General features: G+C 38.0%; 2 protein-coding genes across 2 annotated transcripts; both read right to left on the bottom strand.

The window, feature by feature from the left end:
• Nucleotides 1–579: 579 nt before the first annotated feature.
• On the bottom strand, nucleotides 580–2,280 carry DEFB127 (defensin beta 127). The gene is made up of 2 exons (XM_025400307.1): nucleotides 2,157–2,280; nucleotides 580–951 (listed from the first exon to the last, which is right to left on the bottom strand). Exons 1-2 carry the CDS (start codon nucleotides 2,203–2,205, stop codon nucleotides 719–721), a joined length of 282 nt encoding a protein of 93 aa, XP_025256092.1. The 5' UTR covers nucleotides 2,206–2,280; the 3' UTR covers nucleotides 580–718.
• Nucleotides 2,281–11,838: 9,558 nt separating this feature from the next.
• On the bottom strand, nucleotides 11,839–14,299 carry DEFB126 (defensin beta 126). Its single transcript, XM_025400547.1, has 2 exons — nucleotides 13,982–14,299; nucleotides 11,839–12,170 (listed from the first exon to the last, which is right to left on the bottom strand). Exons 1-2 carry the CDS (start codon nucleotides 14,037–14,039, stop codon nucleotides 11,839–11,841), a joined length of 390 nt encoding a protein of 129 aa, XP_025256332.1. The 5' UTR covers nucleotides 14,040–14,299.
• Between the last annotated feature and the right edge of the window lie 9,363 nt (nucleotides 14,300–23,662).

The raw sequence follows: 23,662 nt of genomic DNA, 5'->3' as shown, positions 1-23,662 counted from the left end.
AAAGGAAAAACCGAAAAACATTTGTGTTGGAGTTATTTACTTAGGTCTTCCTCCACTTTATCAGGAAGTGGTGAGCTCCACTGCTGAGCTCCACAACAGTGGAATTTTGTTTATCTCTATCTTCCCAGTTCACTGCTGGTACACAGTAGCTTAGGAAATCAGGCTTCCCCCATAGTTCAAATTTGAGTGCTCTGTTCTTCATCCAAACAAAGTGCATGTATAGTTTCCTGAAATGTTCTGTCTTTTCCAGTTTCCTTCCATTAGTTGATGCCATTCTGTTCACTCAAATTGCCTTTCCTACCAAACCTAATCCATTGAAATCCTACTTATTATTACAAGACACTGCTTTATTCCTAAACGTACTCATGTATTTCCCCTGAATATTTGCTTCACCTTTCCCTCTCCTAAATTACATGTCAATGTTTCTGAGTTTCTTATTCCAGACTTGCAGACTATAGGATTTTTTTTAGTGCACTTGTCATATCCCCTTTTCAAGGAGAGGTTCTGAGTTCTTACCAATTCTTTACCTAGTATATAATGAGTGTTCAATCCCTGGTTAAAGAACAAAATGAGACAGAAAACTGGCAATGCACTTTATTAGAATATGCTCGAAGGTCATTTTAAGGATAAAGAAAGCAGAAGGAAGAAGATGTAGATCTCATCACCTTAGTTTATTAGGCTAGGTTGAGAAGCAAGTGAACAGGAAATTGTATTTGATTTATGTCTTCAAGATTGGGAATTTTTCTGTTATTGTAACATAGTCTTGAGGAAGAGTCAGTGCTAGTGTTGCTGGCTTTGGATGAGGTGAGTTTGTAATTTTTTTACATGCTTCCAGTTCCTTGATATTGAGACAACAATATCTCCCATTTTCACATAGTGCATTTACTCTGCAGATTTTCCTGCAATGTCCTTGTACATAGTTATCCCAGCACGTCTTAAGTTGTTCAGTTACTATACACAGAAAGGAGCAATAGGACAATATCAGTGTTTGAGACTGAAGGCACGTTGATTTTGGGGAAGATAGAGAAGGTTTGTAGGAATTAGGGGTATGGGGTATCCACAAGGCAGACCCTCATATATTCCAAAGAGGATTTTCCAACAAGGTCAACCTCAGTGTTTGTATTTAACTGGATCACTTGTATTTAGGTCCTGTGAGGTTTTAGGCCTCCCTTTAACATCTGATAGACTCCGCCAAGAACATAAGATCTTGTCTGAGAAAATAAAGGAGCTGAACCCTTGATTCTAGGCTATAGAACTATGCTCTACATAGGAACCTCAGCAAATCTGCCTCCATCCTGAATGCTCCCAGGGCACTACTTACTACTGTATCTCCTCTGATGCCCAGAGAACAACATATTGTTACTATGTGTTTATGTCTGAGTCAAACTATTCTCCTGAGTTCAAACCCACTATCAGGGTCAAGAATGACTTTCATGTTATCCAGTAAGGTAGTGAACTATTGGGTCTTAGGAATGTAGAGGGCCAGGAATAGGCCATTGCTGTTCTTATAATAAGGGACACATGTAAGAGATCTGGTTTTGAAAGAGGAAAGGAAACTCTAATTTTTAAGTTCTTAATATGTGCCAAGTTTCACATGGGTTATATCATTTAATAAAACCCCTGTTAACCAGGTGTCATTATCTCCATAAATGAGGAAACTGAGGCTCCTACAGTCTTCACTACTTACTCAAAGTTGACAAACTAGTAGATATTGAAGACATGTTTCTTAAACCTAATTCCAAAATTTGCTTCTTCCTCCATTCACACACTGCAGTATAATAGAGAATGCACACACACACACACACACACACACACACACATATATATTTGAGTAAAAGGAAATATAGCTGAGCATCAGAGTAAAAACCATATCCAAAGACATAAAGGTATCCCTAGATATTGGGATCATTCCTTTCTATAACAACACATCTTTCCCAGAAGCAATTATGACCTCTTTCTAGCTCTGTGAGTATTCCTTTTTAAGGCTGGTACCATGGAATAAGGCTCCAGAAAGAGGAAATTTCTGATGATGTTGGATAAACTTTAGCCATCTTTGAGGGCTCTATTTCCCTTTAGTGTGGATTATGAAGTTCCCTTTGGCTCTTGAAAATACTCCATCCCACTGTTGATTCGAGTGAGCATCTGGTTTGGTTTACCTGTGGGTTTCTGGAACAGCAGAATTACAATGATCATGAAGAGCCCCATGGCCAGGCTTTCCAGAAGAGGTGCAGCCAAAGCTTTTGGTCCAGTGAACTGCACACTATGCTACCTTCCTTAGAGACTTGGATTCTTATGCACTGAACCAGAACAGATGGGATGATATGAAGTGTGTCCCTAAACTTCTGAACTGTGAACTTCGCATCATGTAGGCAGACACAGGAAATTTGAGGTCACCCACTTTACCCCCACATGGAATAGAGACACAGCATGTTCCATCCCATTGCACTGAATGCCACTCTGTAGGCTGTAGACTGGTGGGAAGAATCTGTGCTTTTCCTACTTTGACTCTCTGCGCAGCTGGACCAAGATCGAAATGTACTCACCTCCAAAAGTGAATATGGCAATATAAACCATGACATAAATCTGAAACTCCAACAATAAGAATTTCTAGTAGGTTTCTTGCACATTTGGAAAGGAGGTATGATGTAGTTGGGTCTGATCTGAGGTCACCTGACTTTTTATAAAAACACCAAGAACATACACTGGGGAAAATATACCCTCTTCAATAAATCATGCTGAAGAAACTGGATTTCCATATGCAGAATATATATTATGTGTATATATACACACACACACACATATATACATATATATGCACACAATGGAATACTATACATATATATACACACAATGGAATATATATATACGATGGAATACTATTCACCCATAAAAATAATGAAATTCTGTCCTTTGCAAAAACATGGATATAGCCTGGAGGACATTATGTTACATGAAATGTCAGGCACAGAAAAATCACCACATGTTTCTATTTATATATGGGAGCTAAAAAAGTTGAGCACACGGAAGTAGAGAGTAGGGTTGCAGATATTAATATTAGAAGCTGGTAATGATTAGGGAGAGGGGTGGATGGAGTGAGATTGGCTAATGGATGCAAAATTATAGCTAGATAGGAGGAATGACTTCTCGTGTTGCAGCACTGTAAGGTGAATATGGTTAACTACAATTTATTGTATACTTTTAAAGGCTAGAAGAGAGGATTTTGAATGTTCCCAATACAAAAGATAAATGTTTGAGGTGACAGATATGCTAATTACCCTGGTTTGATCATTACACATTGTATACATGTATTGAAATATATATATATCACTTTGTATCCTATAAATATGTACAATTATGTGTCAACTAAAAATAAAAGGAAAAATGGCTAAAATGGCCAACATTATGTCATATATTTAACCACAGTTAGAAAAAAAAGATGCATGAGGGTATTTTTTTTCTACCAGTTGTACCTTGTCTTTGAAAATATTAAAACGTTGCCACAAGGAATCGATGTTTACCTAGATCATTCTTTGATCATTGATTGCAGTTTTCAAAAAATTTCAACCCTGTTAACCACTGAGATGCATTAAATAAAGAAGCCAGTTGGCTTAGATGAGCCCTATGGCCATTATTCAGGTCACATAGTGGTTTTACACAAGAATATGTTTACACTGAGAGATAGTGACATAGAAGAAATCATTTTCAGATGGAAATGTAAATTTAAGAGCAGTTACCTCAGAGGTCTCAAGGATCACCTCTCTTTACTTTTGCCACCAGCTTTTATATGGCTTAAGTCCTAGTTAAGGAATTGGTTTTATTATTTACAGTCTTCCTGTGAATGCAAACTTCCCTTACAGGTGACTTGGTGGTGGAGCATCAAATAAAGACCCTAAGTCTTAGCAGTCAGGAGAAATACAAAAAGCCTTCATATTAAAGTTGTATTTCTGAAGCTGGATGTTAAATTAGTAATAATAAATATAAGGATAGGAATGGGTCCTGAGAGCAAGGACAAATTTCTAATAAAACAAACAAATAAAAATAAAATTATAATATTCATATTAGCAGAAGAAAACATGATCTATCCAACAGAAACTTAAAAAATGAGGAATAGATAAGTCACAACTGGAGGGCAGAAAAAAGTCCTTATAATAGATCAGTAGTTATAATACATTTACATAGCTTAAACTCACTGATTAGATGACAAGGTAATAAAATATCACAAAGCAAGTGGAAGCAGGGTGAGATCACAGGACCACCGGATGGGGCGAAATTAAAATTGCTAATGAAGTTTCAGCACGCATTGTTATTGATAACATCTTATCAGGAAACAGGATTTGAGAGCAGACAACCTGTCTGACCAACATTTATTAGGCGGGAATTTTTCTTGTCCTAATAAGCCTGGGAGCACTACAGGAGACCCGGGCTTATTTCATCCCTTCCGCTTCGACCATAAAAGACGGCACGCCTTGAGGGGGCCGTCTATAAACCCACCCTCAGGGCGCATTCTCTTTCTCAGGGATGTTCCTTGCTGAGAAAAAGAATTCAGCGACATGTCTCCTATTTGCTTTTGAAAGAGGAGAAATACAGCTCTGTTCCATCCAGCTCACTGGCGGTGAGAAGTCTTATCTCTGGTGTTCCCTGAACATTGCTATTATTCTGTTCTTTTTTCAAGATGCCCAGATTTCATATTGTTCGAACACTCATGTTCTACAAACAATTTGTGCAGCTGACACAATCATCACAGGGTCCTGAGGCAACATTTATCCTCCTCAGCTTACGAAGAAGATGACAAGATTAAGAGATTGAAGTAAAGACAGGCATAGGAAATCACAAAGGTATTGATTGAGGAAGTGATAAGTGTCTGTGAAACCTTCACAATTTATGTTCTCCTGCCGCGGCGTCAGCTGGTCCCTCCTTTCGGGGTCCCTGACTTCCCACAACAATTTTCAATCTATTTTTCTCTGTTTTTAGGTTGGGTAATTCTATAGATCTGTCTTATCTTTCCTCTGTCATGTTCCATCTACTATTGAGCCTATACAGTGACTTTTTTTTTTTTACTTTGATTACATTTTATAAAGTTATAATTTCCATTTGATTGCTTTTTCTTTTTCTTTTTCTTTTTTTTTTGACATGAAGTCTCGCTCTGTTGCCCAGGCTGGAGTGCAGTGGCGTGATCTCAGCTCACTGCAACCTCCACCTCCCAGGTTCACGCCATCCTCCTGCCTCAGCCTCCCAAGTAGTTGGGACTACAGGCGCCTGTCACCATGCCCAGCTAATCTTTTGTATTTTTTTCAGTAGAGACGGGGTTTCACCATGTTAGCCAGGATGGTCTCGATCTCCTGACCTCGTGATCCACCCGCTTTAGCCTCCCAAAGTGCTGGGAATACAGGCGTGAGCCACCGCACCCAGCCTGTATCTTCTATTCCTTTGCTGAGATTTTCCTAGTTTGTAGTTTGTTTCAAATGTATCCACAGTCCCACTAATATATTATTTTTGCTTTTGTTGCTTGTGGTTTTGAGGTTGTATTCAAGTAACTGTTGCCTAGACCAAAGTCATGAATATATTCCCTTCTGTTTCATTTTAGGAGGTTTACGTTTGCCAGGCTCACATTTAAATCTTTAAATCCATTTTGAGTTTGTGTGTGTGCGTGTGGTGTAAGATAAGGATCCATTTCATTTGTTTTGCCTGTGGAAATCCAGTTTTCCCAACACCATCTGTTGAAGTGACTATCATTTCTGTATTACATATTCTTGGTATTATCATTGAAGATCGTTTGTCGCACAGCAAAGGAAACAGTCAACAGAGTGAGAAGGCAGTTTATGGGATGGGAGGAAAATACTTGCCCACCATATATCACATAAGGTTAATATTAAAAATATATAAGAAACGTACACAACTCAGTAGCGAAAAACTGATAGCCCACTTGAAAATCAGGCAAAGACCTGAACAGAAATCTTTCTAAAGAAGACGTAAAAGTGGCTAACAATTGTATGGAAAGGTGCTCAACATCACTAATCATCAGGGAAATGCAAATCAAAACCACAATGAGAAATCACTTCACACTTGTTAGGATGACTATTATCACAAAGACAAGAGATCACAAGTATTGGTGAGAATGTAAAGAAAAGGGAACTTTTGCACACTGTTGGTGGAAATGGAAATTAGCACAGCAATTCTGTAAAACAGTATGGAGGCTTCTCAAAAAAATAAAAACAGAACTGGTATATGACCCATCAATCCCTCAACTCGGTATATACCAAAAAGAAATGAAATCAGCACCATGTAGAGATATCTGTGCTCAGCATTATTCACAATAGCCAAGATATGAAATCAACCTAAGTTGATAGATGAAGACGTTATCGTCTATCAACATCAATAGATGAATATATTAAATAAATTGTATATATACACAATGGCACGTTATTCAGCCTTGAAAAAGGAGATCTTGCCGTTCAGAACAACATGGATGAACCCAGAGGATATTATGCTAAGTGAAATAAGACAGACACAGAAAAAAAGTACCGCATGATCTCACTTATATGTGGAATTTTTAAAGTCAAATACATAGAGGAGTGTAGACCAGTGATTATCAGGGGCAGGGGGGCATAGAGGAAATGGGAAGATGCTGGTCAAAGGGTACAAAGTTGAAGTTGAATAGGATAAAGTCTAGAGAGCTAAAGGGGAGTATGGGGACTTTAGTTAATAACATGGTGTTGCATACTGGAAATTTGCTAAGAGGATGGGTTTCAGGTGCTGTCTCCTTAAAAAAAGATAACTATGTGAAGAGATGGATATGTTAATTTGATTATAGCGATCATTTTACTATGTCTATGTATATCAAAGCATCATGTTGCATATATACCTTAAATATATACAAGTTTTTATTTTAAAAATCTAGGTGGTATTCCCCACTGCAGTTCTATTCTTAAACCTTTTGCATGTTAGTTCTGGCTAGTTCCGTGTGTAGTTATCTAGTTTCAGGGGTCTGCCGTGTCTTCTTATTCAGTTTTTTAAATTGTGGTAAAAACAACGTTATTCAGTTTTAAAGACACCTGTTTTCCTGCACCCTCCTATCCTCTATCCTCACTAACTGGAAGGAGGGCTGATGCCAGCCACAGCGCCCTGGGGATTGAAGTTAAGACCACCCCTTGGTCTTCAATGATAATGAACTGGTTGGGAAGGGAAGTCCACCTCAGGCCTTTTATACTATGGCAAGGAAGGGCAAGTTCACTCCCCTCAGTTTTCACCGACATGGCACCAGCAGGGAAGGGGTTCCTCCCCAGGCCAATTGCTACCACTGGTTGAGGGATGGGAAATCTGAATCCCAGCTAGGTCTCTACTGTCACTGCATAGGCAGTGAAGGGGAATGTTGCTCTGGGCTGCTTCACATGACTGCGTGGGAGTTGGATGCCCAGCCTTTCTTCTAGGTCTCCATTACCAACAGAGGGGAGGACTGCCATCTTCACCTCTCTGCAAGCCCTATGTGGGAGGTAAGAGTTCAGACTCTCCTCTTAATTTCCACTGACACCTCAAAGAAAAGAGTGTTCATTGTGTTTAGCTAGGTTAAGGTAAGTATTACGAAAAGTGCCCAGGAATCTTACTCTCACCTCAGGAGAGAAGTCAGACTTTTGAAAGAATATCCAATTGGGATCGAGTATCAGTGACTGGTGAAATCTAAATCTTGTTTAATTTATAAGGCAAAAATTTATTCAAAACACTAGAGTCTGGGCCAGGTGCGGTGGCTCACACTTGTAATCCTAGCACTTTGGGAGGCCAAGGTGGGCGGATCACGAGGTCAGGAGATCGAGACCATCCTGGCGAACACGGTGAAACCCCGTCTCTACTAAAAATACAAAAAAATTAGCCGGGAGTGGTGGCGGGTGTCTGCAGTCCCAGCTTCTAGGGAGGCTGAGGCAGGAGAATGGCATGAACCTGGGAGGCGGCAGAGCTTGCAGTGAGCAGAGATCGCACCACTGCACTCCAGCCTGGGAGACAGAGCGAGACTCAGTCTCAAAACAAACAAACAAACAAACAAAAAAACACTAGAGTCTGAATGCACACAGACATGCACGTGCATAGTTTACATAGCTATGTAATATGAGTAGAAGTCAGCTTTGAGGATATAGTCAGGATTAGCATGAGATGGTGTAGAGATGTGGCCTTGAGAACAAGTAAAATTGCCTTCTAAATATGGTTGTTCTTGTGCAAGATCCTCTTTCTCCCTGAAACTCAGAATTTCCATATTTTATTTTTTAAACATTTCATATTTTAAACTGGAATAACCTGTATCTTATATGCCTTTTAAAATCTACATTTCTTAGAACTTCATCAGTGCTAGGGATCATGGTGCCCTATATGCAATATCTATTTTAATTTTTAGAGTAATTCTAAGAGGTAGATCCATGGTTATACCTGCCTTGCAAATGAGGAAATTGATATAGAGACCACATGATGAGTAAAATTAGTAAGGAACAAACCTAGATGTAATCCTAGATACATTTTACTCCAGGTTCCTCAGCTTTAATCATGTTGTCATAATTATCACACAATGCTTTTGCTTAAGAAATTGTGTATTGGGGCCGGGCGCGGTGGCTCAAGCCTGTAATCCCAGCACTTTGGGAGGCCGAGATGGGTGGATCACGAGGTCAGGAGATCGAGACCATCCTGGCTAACACCGTGAAACCCCGTCTCTACTAAAAATACAAAAAACTAGCCGGGCGAGGTGGCAGGCGCCTGTAGTCCCAGCTACTCGGGAGGCTGAGGCAGGAGAATGGCGTGAACCCGGGAGGCGGAGCTTGCAGTGAGCTGAGATCCGGCCACTGTACTCCAGCCTGGGCGGCAGAGCAAGACTCCGTCTCAAAAAAAAAAAAAAAAAAAAAAAGAAATTGTGTATTAATGTGTTTGGCACATCACAGTTTCTCACACGATAAAGATTCCTTTTCCCTTGTCCTCCTAATGCCATTAGTCAACTCCAAAGCAGGAAAAGAATATTTGCCACCTAAGTTCCAGCATGGCATGAAGGAGGGGTGAGATACAAGGCAAGAGGAAAGCAGGACACTGTTTCAGGCTGCAGCACTGAGATTATATTCATCGTCTAGAATCAACGTGATAATAGTTCTAAGATGTCTTCAAGGTAGTGATCAAGGTGATCATTGAAAAGAAAGCACAGCAAGTTCTACTAGAAGCCTTTAAAATCTCATCTGGTTGTTCAAATAAATCCCATGACCCTCAACTTTGTTACACTATTCTCAGCCTAATAATGAGTCTTCCCTCAGGTGAAACATAGGCTATAATCACCCATACTCATGCAAGGCAGCAAAGGTCCAGTGGGCAGGGCCCTGGGGAAATGTGCTGTACTGTTTCTTATCCAGGGAACAACCTGTTACAGCTAAATCCCTATGATATGATTGACATTTTAATATATTACTCTCGCAACCCTCAAAGTACCTTGAGTGGGAGTAAGTATTTTCTCTGTTCTTCAAATTCAGCAACATAGGCTAAAAAAATGGGAAATCATTTGTCTACGGTCCAAGAGTGGATACATGGTGGGATCATGAATGACCTCAGATACATCCAACTCTAAAGTTATGTTTTTTTCCTACTATTCTCCTCTGCTGAAGTAACTTGCTTCTATCTTCCAACCTTCTTGTGTGAGTTCATGAGCTCTGCTTACAAAGATAAGCATAGGTGTAAGAGGCAATGATGTCCTACCACTTGGGACAAGCCACTCCTCAAAACTCCTCTACTATGTAATGACATAGATCATAGATCTTCTAAAGGAGACAGAATCCTGTTTCTTGGAAAAGATCTAAAATAAATAAAAATGAGATTTCAGTAACATCCAAAGATCTTTCAGGTCTTTGAGAATCCCTCTTACTTATTCAACAAGAATTAATATAGAATCTTGTTAGGGGACGGTAGAAGAAACAGAAGATAAAATGGTTCCTGTTCCTAAATAAAATTTCAAAGTCTAGAAGGGGAGAAGACATAAGCAGATATTCAGAGTGAGGCATGTGACATGATGACTTAAAATTCTGGATAAGTCATAACAGTGGAGCACAAATGGTGGCAGTAGTGCCATTGTGGGTAGAACAGTGTGGTTATCAAAGTCCTCCAGAAGAAAATAAAGATTTTTTTCCAGGCAGTTATAAATGGAGACAGAAAAGTATGTACAAAAACTCAAAACCAGAAGCAATCCAGTGAGTTCAAACCAATCACAAAGGGGTACGTGTGGCGGGATAGCAAGATGCCCTGTGAGAGTGCTTTGGAGGTAAAACTGGAAATGCAAGGCAGGTTCTGAACACCAAGAGTGATGAAGGCGGCACCGAAAAGTTGTCTTAGGATGCTATGGGCAAAGATGCCAGAGGGGAGTCTAAAGGTTAGATTTGTGTTTCAGAAAAGTGATTCTGGCTCTCATTGTGGAGTATAGTTAGGTGTGTGTGTGAAAGGAATGCAGAGCAATCAATGGGAAGGCTATTGCAATGATCCTAGCAGCAGTTGGAGATAGAGGTCATGGTGCATATTGGAGGTGGTAGAGTGAACATGAATCTTCACTGGAATCAAGTGAAGAAGGAAAAGGAGTCTGTGATGGCACTCATGGATTTGTGTCTATAGTGGAGAAAACCCTTCCACCAATGTTTACTCCAACTTTTATATCTCTACACTAAATCTCTAGGATCTTATGGGGTCAAAGGTGAAGTTGACCCCACAAAACATAAGCCAATCTTATATTTTCAGAATCAGAAAGATGTACTATGACAGGGGTGGGGAGAAAGATACTGAGTAAAACACTATCATTTCATAAGTGAGCAGACTGAGATGACAAAGACAAACACAGCTACTGTAAGTGTCCAGAAAGTGAAGGCATCGGCATTGCCTATTCTCCCTGTCCAATTATCAGGGAAGTGGGCCTGAGGCATGGATGGACGACTATGATACACCCAGTCATATTCTCTTATTGGTGCAGGCAGAGCACTAATGTAATGTAATGTAAGGGAAACATTCTATTGCTTGGGATGAGTGCCTGTCCTAACATTCAGGACACTTTATAGAGCTCTTGATCTCCCTTTCATCATATTTAAGTCGGAAACTATGAATGAGGATTTCCAGGGTGAGAAGAAAATTGGGCAACCTCATGGTGCAGTGACAGAATGCTCTTAGTAGTTAATTTAGTCTGTCCCAGTCTTCCAATGCTTAGAAATCAAGTTTCCTATTCTCTAAAGTGAGGTTATAACACCTACATTCTCAGGTTGTTGTAGGAGGATTCTGTAGGATGATTTTGTGTTCCTATCTACACCAAAACTACATAGGAAATGCAGCCTTCAATCTGTATGAAATCACATCCACAGTTGGCTTTCAATCCTTTCATATTATAAGCCAATTGTTCTCACAGTGTGGTCCCTGGACCAGCAGCACTAGTATCACCTGGGAACTTGTGAGCAATGCAAATTCTCAAGCTCCCCTGCAGAACTGGAAACTAAAAGTGAGCCCTAGAAATCTCTGCTTTAGCCATATCTCCAGGTGTTTCTGATGTACATGAAGTTTGATAATAATTGGTATGGCAAGCTGTGGGCCTAGAACTGTCTTCAAGGATGACATTGCTGCTATCTATCATTCCTGAGTGGGTGTTTTGGACTAACCCTCACTTGTTCCTGGGCCCTATTTTATTTGCATTTCTACCATAGACATGCTAGTGCAATGAAATTGTGGTGCCCTTCCAGATACTGTTGAATGGAGGGAAAGTGGGAAGGGGACTGTAGAGAGAAAACGGACACCAGAATAAGCCTCTTTGCTTTAATGAGTCAGGGATCCTAGAGCAGGAGACAGAGGCTGGAATGTTCAAGTAGTGGGAGAAACAGGGGTAGCGGCCATCGTAGTCATCGAAGACATCAAACCATTAGACATCATCAAAGTTGTTGCTGTTGTTGCTGTTGTTGCTCTTGTTGCTGTTGTTGCTGTTGTTGCTGTTGCTGTTGCTGTTACTGTTGAAGTTTTCGTAGTCTTTGGGCGGACACAGAAAGAAGGATAAGCAGAACGTTTGTCAGCTGGAACACAGCATGCCTTATGTTTGCCGCACATTACCCAACCATGTTCTGAACGCGCCTCTTCAGGTTTGCACGTCTTCTTACAAATTCCAATGTCGTTTAGACACCTTTTCACATACAAATTACCTGAATAAAGGAATTATATAGATTATTAAGCCTAAGTATTTATCACAGGAGGATAAAAAATAGCAATAGTTTTTGAGCACTGTTTATTCAAGTGCCTTTCCAGTTGCTTTAGCATGTTTTTCCTAATCATAAATACCTACTTTGAGGTTTAAGTGAAATTTTATAAATATAAACACACATAGAATTCTTTAGATATGTGTATGTTAGAATACACACACACACACAAAGTGTAGAAACAGGAAGACATACAAGTATGTGATGTGTGTCGATGTATGTCACTAATGTTCCAGAGACAGAGGGAGAAATCAGGCAATTTAAACTCATAGAATTTCAAGGATGCAATAGGTCTAAAACATTTTTTGAGACAACCATGAGAGCATTATAATTTCCTTTTATCCACTATCAATTTGAACATTTCTGCAAATTCTAGGGAATATAAACTACAATCTCTAGAGGCGGGCTATGGAGTTATTATATAACCTTCCACCCATTAGGAAATTATACTAAAGAATGTTACATTATTTCATTGTGTCTTATGTAAAAGGTGGGACTGAGTCCAGTGTAAAAAACAAAATCATACATGAAAAACTGTTCTCAAGATGGAGAAGGACTTTCTAAGTTAATGGAAGAATGCAAAGAAAACACCAATAGATTTGACATCATGAAAATGAAAATTAGGTGTCTCAAATAAATAATGCATTTTAGAAGCAACCAATATATTTGAAAATATTTGCAAGAAATATGAAATACAAATGTTAAAAATACAAATACTCCAGTAGTAACCATTGGTAATATGTGCCAGTTAACTTAGAAGAAATAATATCCTTAGACCAAGCAATGGAACTTCTAAAATTTACCTATACAAACAGAGAATCTCACAATGATATATTAATAAGGTTGTATAATGTTATTTACAATACTCACACATTAGAAAAAATAATCCAAATGGCACACAATTAAGGACTCTCCAAGTTAATATTGGTACAAAAATATGACAGAATTATAAGCATCTACTGCAAATTGTATTTTCAAGGAATATTCAAAACCTGTGAAAATTTTCCTGATAGAATCTTAGGTAAAAAAATAAAGCAGGTTATAAACTCATATATCAGTTGGTTACAAGTGAAAAAAAATGCAAGCAGTGATGAAATGTGGCCAATTTATTTCTAAATAACTTACAGTGTTCTTGTCTTGGTTTTGTAAATATAAGCTACAGAATCAATTAAAAATAAATGCTTACACAAACAGAGCTGAAATCTGATACAGATTTGAAATAGTTTCCACACAGAGTTTTTTTTTTCCTTTTCCATTTTACAGTCCTATACATATATAGAAACAGCCTTCCCTGTTCTGTTAACAACGTGCAAGAACAAACAAAAAATCAGAGACCTTCTCTGTAAGACCAAGAACACTGGGGGAAGTAATATTATGTAATTGTTACCTCAGGAGGGAATATTGACCACAAAAAAAAAAAAAAAAAAAAAAAAAAAGGGTGAAATGAGGCAGAGCTTGACTGAACTGACCCGAAGTGACAGGATAGAAGTTTGGGATTTCAAGATCATTTCTACCTTTGGAGGCAACTTTATGGGATTTGCCTTACCCTACTCCCCAGCTCCGATCATAGATCCTGCTCTACCCTGAGAGCCTTCAAGTTTCTTAGAACAGCGGTGGTCTGAAGAAGTAGGACAAATCTCAGCCCTGCTCCCAATGAGAAGCCAGATCCCATTTCCACAGACCACTTAGAAATAGGGACTCCATGTGCAGGACCCTGTTCTAGGCCAGTGTTTCTTCTTCCCCAAGATTCTGTTTACCTGAGACCAATTGCGCCAGGAGCATAAAAACTGCAAGGGTGAACAGTAGGGACTTCATCAGGAGGCAGTGGGTTCTATAGAGTCCAGAAGTCTCTATTCAGTATGACTCTGAACACAGATCTTTATTGTCCTTCTTAGGTGGGGTTGGGCTCAGCCAGTAGATTGGGAGGATGTAGGATATTGTGCCAACACAGCTTCGATCTATTGGCCAGCAACTCTAATTGAGGCATCACTGTTCAAGAGTCCTGTGCTAGGCATGCCTTGGGGGAAGGATAAAGACTTAGAAGAGAAGTTGCAAACTCTGCTGAAGTGTATGGCAATTTGGAGAGAAAGAATTACAGGAAGAAATCATGCTGCTCTACCAAGGCTGGGTACTCCTAGCTGTTTTTTCACAGCCTCCAGTGTTAGTTCTATCAGGGTTCATCTTACTGCATGTAGCAGTCTGGTCACCTCTCTGTCTCTCCACCTAAAATACAATGTCTTTCTGATCACTTATGACATATTATTCATATATATATATATGTAATTCGTTTCTGTATATTATTCTTTTCAGAGAAGGATAGAAGCAATTGTTTTTTAACTGATCAAATTAATGCTTTGTTGATGATCTGCAAATTTAAAAAGGCTTTTATAAAGAAATAAATAACTGCTCAAAGATATACGCACAAAGAAGTCTTGTCACTCTGTAGAGTAGCATAAAATGAAGTGCATCCATATGATTTAATTCTGTGCTGTTAAAAAGAGTGCAGCAGATTTTATCTTATTAAACATGTTTTGAGTAAACAAGCAACATTTTAGAACAACATGCATAGTAATGATTCCAATTTATGTGAAAAAGTTATATGTATGTGAATATAAGTAAATGCATGAACTAAAAATGCAAATCACATGTCATTCTAATAAAAGTTGTGTTCTCTGGATGGGATTGAGTTTAAGGTGGCAACCAAAGAGAATTTTATTTGTGTTAAAGTTTTTTTTTTGAGTGCCTGACTATATTGTGACTGAAAGCTATAAGGTCCTAGAGGTTTTGTTCTTTGAGAAGAGTTTTTATCTTTTTTCATTTCAAATTACTGAGATATGATTGATTAAACTGCATTATTTAGAGTGTATAATTTGATTAACTTGGCAAAAGATGCACTGGTGAAACCATTACCATAATCAACATAATGTTTCTCATTCCTCTTTGGTATCCACTCTTTCCTCTTCCCTTCCCTCCCTCTACCTCCATGATACCCAGACAACAACTGACCTGCTATTTGTTCTTGTAGCTTTCTTGGCATTCTCTTGAATATTACGTAAATGAAGTAATATAGCATGAATACTTTTCTGCTTGGCTTTTTCCATCCAAGGCAATTATTTTGAATCATATACGTTTCATGTACTAATAGTTAATTCCTTTTTATTGCTTGTATTCCTTTTTATGCATATATGATCATTTATTTATCCATTTACCCCCAATGAACATTATGATTGTTTTCAGATATTAGCTATTACAAATAAAACTGCCATTGAAAATTTGTGTGCAACTCTTTGTGTAGCCATATGCTTTCATTTCTCTTGGATAAACAGCTAGAATTAGAATGACGGACTCACAGGGTATGTGTATGTTTTACTTATCAAATATGCATATACTATGCTTTTTCCCTTTGAAAATTGCCCTTTCTCTCTGTCCTAAGATGTCTCAGTGTTGTCCTTATCAAACTGATAAGTAAATGTTCCATGTTAATTATGGATGTAATAAACCTCTGTGTTCCATAGTTCCTGTAAATATTTTTTTCTGGCATGCAAAAAAAAAAAAAAGAGAAAAGAAAAAAAAAAACCAAACTACCAAATTGTTTTCCAAAGTGGTACCATTTTATATTCCCACTAGCAATATTTGAGAGTTCACTTTTTCCCCCACATCTTTACCAATATTTACCATAGTTTTTGTTTTTGCTTTTTTAGTTTTAGCTATGTGTTTTATTTATTTTTGTTAAATTTTAATTTTTTTATAGATTTAGGAATACAAGGGCAGATTTGTTACATGGATATATTGAGTAGCAGTAAAGTCTGGCTTTTAGTGTAACCATCATCACAATAGTGTACATTGTACCAATTAGGTAATTTCTCATCCCTCTTAGATCTAGTAGTAGTTGTTTTATGAATCTGGGTGCTCTTGTGTTAGGTGCATATGTATTTAGTAGGATGGTTATATCTTCTTGTTGAATTGATCTTTTTATCATTATATAATGACCTCCTTTGTTTTATTTTACTGTTGTTGATTTAAAGTGTGCTTTATCTAAGTATAGCTACTCCTCCTCTCATTTGGTTTCTGTTTGTGCAGAACATCTTTTTCCATCCCTTTACCTGAATTCATGTCTTTATTAATAAGGTGAGTTTCTTGTAAACAGCATATAGTTAGTTCATGTTTTTAAATCTATTTTGCCAATCTATATCTCTTCAGTGGGGGCATTTAATCCCTTTTTATTCAAAGTTAATATTGATATATGAGGATTTGTTCCTGTTGTAATGTTATTTTTTTTACCTAGTTGTTCTGTAGTCTCAATTAATTGTTTTATAAAACCTGTGAGTTTTATACTTTTGTGTGTATTTATGATGGTGAGTACTGAACTTTAATTTTGACTTTTAGAATTCCTTTGAGTATTTCTTACAGGACTGGTCTAGTGATGATGAGTTATCTTAGCATTTGCTTGTCAGACTTTATTTCTCCTTCATTTATGATGCTTAGTTTAACAGGATATAACATTCATGTTTGACAGGTATTTTTTTTCTTTAAGAAGTCAAAAAGTTAGACCCAATCTCTTCTGGCTTGTAAGGTTTCTGCTGAGAAGTCCACTGTTATTTTGATGGGATTTCCTTTATACATGACTATATACTTTTCTCTTGCTGATTTTAGAATTTTTTTCCTTCATGTTGACTTTAGATGGTCTGATGACTACATATCTTGATGAAGTCTGTCTTGCAATGTATCTTCCTGGCGTTCTTCGAGCCTCTTTTATTTAGATGTCTAAATCTCTAGCAAGACTAAAGAGGTTTTCCCCAATTACTTCCTCAAATAGTTTTTCCAGACTTCTCACTTTTTCTTTTTCCCCAGGAATACCTGTGACTCATAGGTTCAGTAGTTACTTTACATAATCTCAAACTTCTTGAAAGTTCTGTTCATTTTTTAAATTTCTTTTTTCTTTATTTTTGTCTGACTGGGTTAATTCAAAAGAGACTTGTCTTCAAGTTCTGAACCTCTTTCTTCTGCTTGGTTTAGTCTATTGTTAGAGCCTTCAGCTATATTCTGTAATTTCTTTTTTTTTTTTCTTTTTTTTTGGAGACAGAGTCTTGCTCTGTTGCCCAGGCTGGATGAATTTTTCATTTACAGAAGTTCATTTTAAAAAAACTATTTAGGCTGGGCACAGTGGTCTCACACCTGTAATCCCAGCATTTTGGGAGGCCAAGGTGGGCAGATCACTTGAGGTCAGGAGTTTGAAACCAGCCTGGCCAACAGGGTGAAACCTTGTCTCTACTAAAAATTTAAAAAAATTATCTGGGTGTAGTGGCGCACATCTGTAGTTCCAGTTACTCAGTAGGCTGAGGCAGGAGAATCACTTGAACCCTGTAGGCAGAGTTTGCAGTGAGCCAAGATTGCACCACTGCACTCTGGCCTGGGCGACAGAACAAGACTCCATCTCAAGAACAACAACAACAACAGCAAAAACAAACAAACAACAACAAAAAAAACTATTTTAAAAAATCTATCTCTAGTAGATTTTTCATTCATAACCTGAATTGTATTTCTGATTTGTATTGATTTTTTACTTTCTCTTGGACCTCACTGAGATTCTTTAAAATCAATATTTTGAATTCTTCGTTTGGTATTTCAAAGATTTCATTTTGGTTAGGGTTCATTGTGGAAGAGTTAGTACAATCCTTTGGGGTGTTGTAACACTCTGTTTTTTCATACTTCCAGAATTGTTTCTTGGGTTTCTTCTCATTTGGATCAACTATCTGTTCTTATTTTTAAATTTACTTTCATTTGGTCAGGACTTTTTCCCCCTTGAGGATGTGATTATAATATACATTGTGTAGGGTTATTTGGCTTTGGTTCTGGGTGCTTTCAGTGGCAAAGACTCTGTATGAGTTTCTTGATTATAGATAGTCTTTGTGTGGTGGCTTTCTCAAATGCTGGTTGTAGTAGTGATATGCTGGGCTAGGCCACCACCTCCTGCAGGGCCAGAGTGCAAAAGTCTCAGGAAGCTTAACTTGTTTCCCTGTGCTGAGCACTTGTGTTAGCCAGTTTTTTATTGGGTTTTGCAGTTAGACCTCCAGGCTACTATGTGGTGCTTATGAATAAAACCTGGGCAGAAGCAGGTGGGTATATGCTTGATCTTTGTTTACTGGGAGAAGCTCTCTGTTGCCTCAGGCAAGGGGCAGGTCTATGGAATATACACTAGCCTGAGCTCCCTGCTCAGCCCCTAAAGGGGAGGATAAAGCTGGGTGGAGTTAAGCTGTCAAACCTTCCTTCAAATAGCTGATTGGCAGGCACAAACACCAGCACTTGCGGTAATGACGGGGAGAATAGCATACACTCTGTATGAATTCCTTGGTTATAAATAGCCTTCATGCGGTGACTTTCTCAAATGCCAGTTGTAGTAGCGATGTACTAGGCATGTGATGAGGCTAACAGTTTCCTGCAGATCTTGAGTGGCAGAGGTCTTGAGACGCTTATCTTTTTCTCAAGCACTTTGCGCTTGTGTCAACACTTCTATTGCGTTGTGCAGTTTGACCTCCAGGCCAGTAGGTGGCTCTTGCAGTTAAGAGCCAGATGTGGTGATAGCAGGGAGTTTATATTTGATCTTTGTTTACTGGGAGAAACACTATTGGCTCAGGAAATGGTCTGTCTGTGGAATGCACACTGGCATGGGCTCCATTCTCAGCCCCAAAGTGGGGGCAAAGTTGGGCACAGCTGAATGGGGCAGTCTTGCCCTCAGGTTTCCCAATGGCAACCGCAGTCATTAGCCCTGATGGGAGTGTTGAGGAGTTATGTAGACTTTTTATGATTTCCTTGGTTGCTAATAGCTTTACTGTAGTGGCTCTCTCAAATGCCTGCTATAGTAGTAACGTACTACTTATACTAGTAATGTACTAGTTGAGTGGGCTCAGGGTCTTTTGGGTAGCTGGGGCATTGTGGGGAATGGTGGCAGCTGAGGTCATGGAAGCTTATCTCCTACCTGAACGTACTGCCATTGTCTCTTGCTCGCTTTTGGTTTCTGTGTGCATGAGATGTCTTTTTCTATCCCTTTATTATCAGTCTATGTGTCTTAACAGGTGAAGTGAGTTTCTTGTAGGCATTATATTATTGGGTCACCTTTTAAAAAAATTCATTCAGACAATCTGTATGTTTTAAATGGAATATTTAGTCCACTTACAATCAAACTTACTATTTATATATGAGGACTTTTTCTTGTCGTTTTGGTAATTAGTTTTTGGTTGTTTTGTATAGCTTTTTTTCTTTTTTTTTCCTCTCTTATTATTTATAATTATGGTTTAGTGGTTTTCTGCAGTGGTAATATTTGGGTCTTTTCCTCATTTATGCATTTGCTCTACCAGTGAGTTATACTTTTGTGTGTTAAAGAAACAAAATCAGAAAAGAAAAAATGAGACATCACAAATGATATCACGGAATACAAAAGATCGTCAGAGACTATAATGAACAACTATACACTAATGGACAGGAAAATCTAGGGGGAAAGGCAAATTCCCACACGTATACCAGCCACCAAGATTAAATCAGGAAGAAACAGAAATCCTGAACAGACCAATAATGTGCAATAAGATTGAATTTGTAATTAAAAATCCCTGAAGAAAAGCCCAGGATCAGATGCATTCACCGGTTTACCAAGTTCTAGCAAATGTCTAAATAACTAACACGAATCCTCCTCAAACTATTCCAAAAAATTGAAAAAGGAATTCTCCCTATAGCATTCTAAAGGCCAGCATTACTCAGATACCAAAACCTGACAAGAACACAACAAAACGAAAGAAGCTACAGACCAGTATCCCTGATGAAACATAGATGCAGAACTCCTGAACAAAATACCAGTAAGTCAAATACAACAGCACATCAAAAAGGTAATATGTCGTAATCAAGTGGCATTTATCCCAGAGAAGCAAAAATTATTCAACATATGCCAGTTGATAAACATGATACATTAACAAAATACATTAACAAAATGAAGGACATAAACAATATGACCATCTCAATAGTTGCAGGAAAAGGCATTTGATAAAATTCAACATCACTTCATGATAAAAACTCAAAAAATTAGGCACAGAAGGAACATAACTCAACATAATAAAGTTCATATGGCCGGGCACGGTGGCTCATACCTGTCATCTCAGCACTTTGGGAGGCCGAGGCAGGCGGATCATGAGGTCAGGAGTTCGAGACCAGCCTGACCAACATGGTGAAACCCCGTCTCTATTAAAAATACAAAAAAAAAAATTAGTTGGGTGTGGCGGTGGGCACCTGTAATCCCAGCTACTTGACAAGCTGAGGCAGGAGACTCACTTGAAACCAGAAGGCGGAGGTTGCAGTGAGCTGAGGTCGCGCCACTGCACTACACCCTGGGCAACAAGAGTAAAACTCCATCTCAAAAAAATAAAATAAATAAAGGTCATATACGACAAACACACAGCTGACATCATATTGAATGGGGAAATGCTGAAAGCCTTTCCTTTAAGAACTGGAATAAGACAAGATGCCTGCTTTCATAATTCCCATTCAACATAGTACTGGAAGTGCTAGATAGAGCAATTAGACAAAAAAAAGAAATAAACAGTATCTAAATGGGAAACAGGAAGCTAACTTATCCCTCTTTGCAGATTACATAATTTTATTTAAAGAAACCTGAAGACTCCGCCAAAAAACTCCTAGAACTGATAAACAAATTCAGTAAAGTTGCAGAATGAAAAATCAACACTAAAAAGTCAGTAGCATTTTTATATGCCAATAATGAACTAACTAAAAAAGAAATCAAGAAGGCAATTCCATTTACAATAGCTACAAAAAATACCTAAGAATAAATTTAACCAAGGAGGAGAAAGACGTCAACAAGGAATACTCCAAGACATTGATGAAATAAATGGAAGAAGACATGAACAAATGGAAATGCCTCCCATGCTCATGAAAAGGAAGAATCAATTTTGTTAAAATGACCATATTCCCCAAAAGAATCTACAGATTCAATTCAATTCTTATCAAAATACCAATGACATTTTCCACATAAGTAGAAAAATTAATCCTAAAATGTGTATGAAACCAAAAAAGAGCCAAAATAGCCAAAGCAATTCTGAGACAAAAGAACAAAGCTTGTGGCATCACACTACCTGCCTTCATAATATATTACAAGGCTATAGTTCTTATAGCAAAACAACATGGTGTTGGTATAAAAATGAACATATAGATCAATGGAACCGAATAGAGAATCCGGAAATAAATTCATATATTTACAGCCAAGCAATTTTCAACAAAGGCACCAAGAACATCCAGTGGGGAAAGGACACACTCTTCAATAAATGGTGCTGGGAACTGGATATTTATATGGAGAAAAATGAAACTAGACTACTATCTATCATCACATACAAAAGTCAACTCAAAATGGATTAAAGACTTAAACCCAAGACCCAAAATCATAAAATTACTAGAAGAAGACATAGAGGAAACACTCCAGGACTTTGGTCTAGGCAAATATTTTAAGACCTTAAAAGCACAGGCAACAAAACCAAGAACAGACAAATGGGACTGTATCAAACTAGAATAAACAAGGGACTCAACTGAAAGCAAAAAAACAGAAATAAAAACAAATGATATCTTTGAAAAATGAGCAAAGAACAAAAATAGACATTCTCAAAAGACATACAAATGGTCAACATATACACGGAAAAATGCTCACTATTACTAGTCATCAGGGAGATGCAAATCAAAACATTGTTTGACTCTCTGTTTTTAGACACATACACATTAAGGATTGTTATGTCTTCTTGGAGAAATGACCACTTTATTATTATGATAAGGTAAGATTTTTTCCTCCATCTTCTTTCAGGATTTTTTCTTTATATTTTGTTTCATGGAGCTTGAATATGACATGATTAGGGTTTTTTGTTTGTTTGTTTTGTTTGTTTGTTTGTTTTGTTTTTTTTAAATGCATTTATCCTACTTAGTATTCTCTGAGCTTCTTGGATCTGTGGTTTGATGTTTGATATTAATTTGGGGAAAATTTTCTCTTTTTTTCATTTTAGTCTTTTAAGCTTTTTTTCTTTCTTTTTATTTTAAGTTCTGGGATACATGTGCAGAACATGCAGGTTTGTTACATAGGTATACATGTGCCATGGTGGTGTGCTGCACCTATCAACCTGTTATCTAGGTTTTAAACCCCATATGCATTAAGTATTTGTCCTAATGCTCTCCCTCTCATTTCCCCCTACCCTCTGACAGGCCACGGTGTGTTACATTCCCTTCCCTGTGTCCATGTGTTCTCATTGTTCAACTCCCACTTATGCGTGAGAACATGCAGTGTTTGGTTTTCTGTTCCTGTGTTAGTTTGCTGAGAATGATGGTTTCCAGCTTCATCCATGTCCCTGCAAAGGACATGAACTCATTCTTTTTTATGGCTGCATAGTATTCCATGGTGTATATGTGCCACATTTTCTTTATCCAATCTATCATTGATGGGCATTTGGGTTGGTTCCAAGTCTTTGCTATTGTAAATAGTGCTGAAATAAACATATGTGTGCATGTGTCTTTATAGTAGAATTATTTATAATTCTTTGGGTATATACCCAGTAATAAGATTGCTGGGTCAAAGGTATTTCTGGTTCTAGATCCTTGAGGAATCACCACACTGTCTTCCACAATGGTTAAACTAATCATACTCCCACTGAAAATTTTCAATTGTTGCTTTAAATATTTTTTCTGTTCCTTTCTCTTTCTTCTCCTTCTGGTATTCCCATTACATGTAGGTTACAGCTTTTGCAGTTGTCCCACAGTCCTTGGACATTCTTTACCTTTTTTTTGTCTTTATATTCTTTGCTTTTCAGTGAGTAAAGATTTTTCAGGCCAAAAGTGAAAGAAATCAATACAGAGAATAAGTTGGATATACAAGCCACTTTTGATGGTTTTGCTAATTGTGGCGTGATTATATTAATATCGGATGTATTTGACTCCAAGACAAGCAGTATTTACTAGAGATAATGAAGGCCATTTCATAATGATGAAAGGGTCAATTCATTAGAAAGACTTGATGTATCTAATAATAGAACTTAAAAATACATGAAGTAAAGATGGACAAAAGTAACTTGAAAATAGACAAATCTGCAATCAGTTGGAAATTTTATCATTCACTGTTGGTTATCTGTAGCATAACTAGACCAAACATTTAGTAAGAATGTAGCAAACGGCCAGATGTGGTGGCTCATAATCCCAGCACTTTGGGAGGCCGAGGCAGGCAGATCACAAGGTCAGGAGTTCAAGACCAGCCTGGCCAACATGGTGAAATCCTATCTCTACTAAAATACAAAAAATTAGCCAGGCATGGTGGCACACACCTGTAGTCCAAGCTACTCGGGAGGCTGAGGCAGGGGACTTGCTTGAACCTGGGAGGCAGAGGTTGCAGTGACCCAAGATTGTGCCAC

This window comes from Theropithecus gelada, chromosome 10, assembly GCF_003255815.1.
Source record: "Theropithecus gelada isolate Dixy chromosome 10, Tgel_1.0, whole genome shotgun sequence".
Taxonomy (NCBI): Eukaryota; Metazoa; Chordata; class Mammalia; order Primates; family Cercopithecidae; genus Theropithecus; species Theropithecus gelada.
Note: the sequence above shows the minus strand (reverse complement) of the source record. Positions and strands in the feature narration are given on the sequence as shown.

Excerpts from the sequence above, each read along its gene's own strand:
- DEFB127 (XM_025400307.1), bottom strand. The coding sequence starts at position 2,205 with ATGGGGCTCTTCATGATCATTGTAATTCTGCTGTTCCAGAAACCCACA. Across the intron at positions 952-2,156 it reads GCTGTTCCAGAAACCCACAG|TAACTGAACAACTTAAGACG; the intron begins GTAAACCAAACC and ends TTCTGTGTATAG.
- DEFB126 (XM_025400547.1), bottom strand. The coding sequence starts at position 14,039 with ATGAAGTCCCTACTGTTCACCCTTGCAGTTTTTATGCTCCTGGCGCAA. Across the intron at positions 12,171-13,981 it reads CCTGGCGCAATTGGTCTCAG|GTAATTTGTATGTGAAAAGG; the intron begins GTAAACAGAATC and ends TCCTTTATTCAG.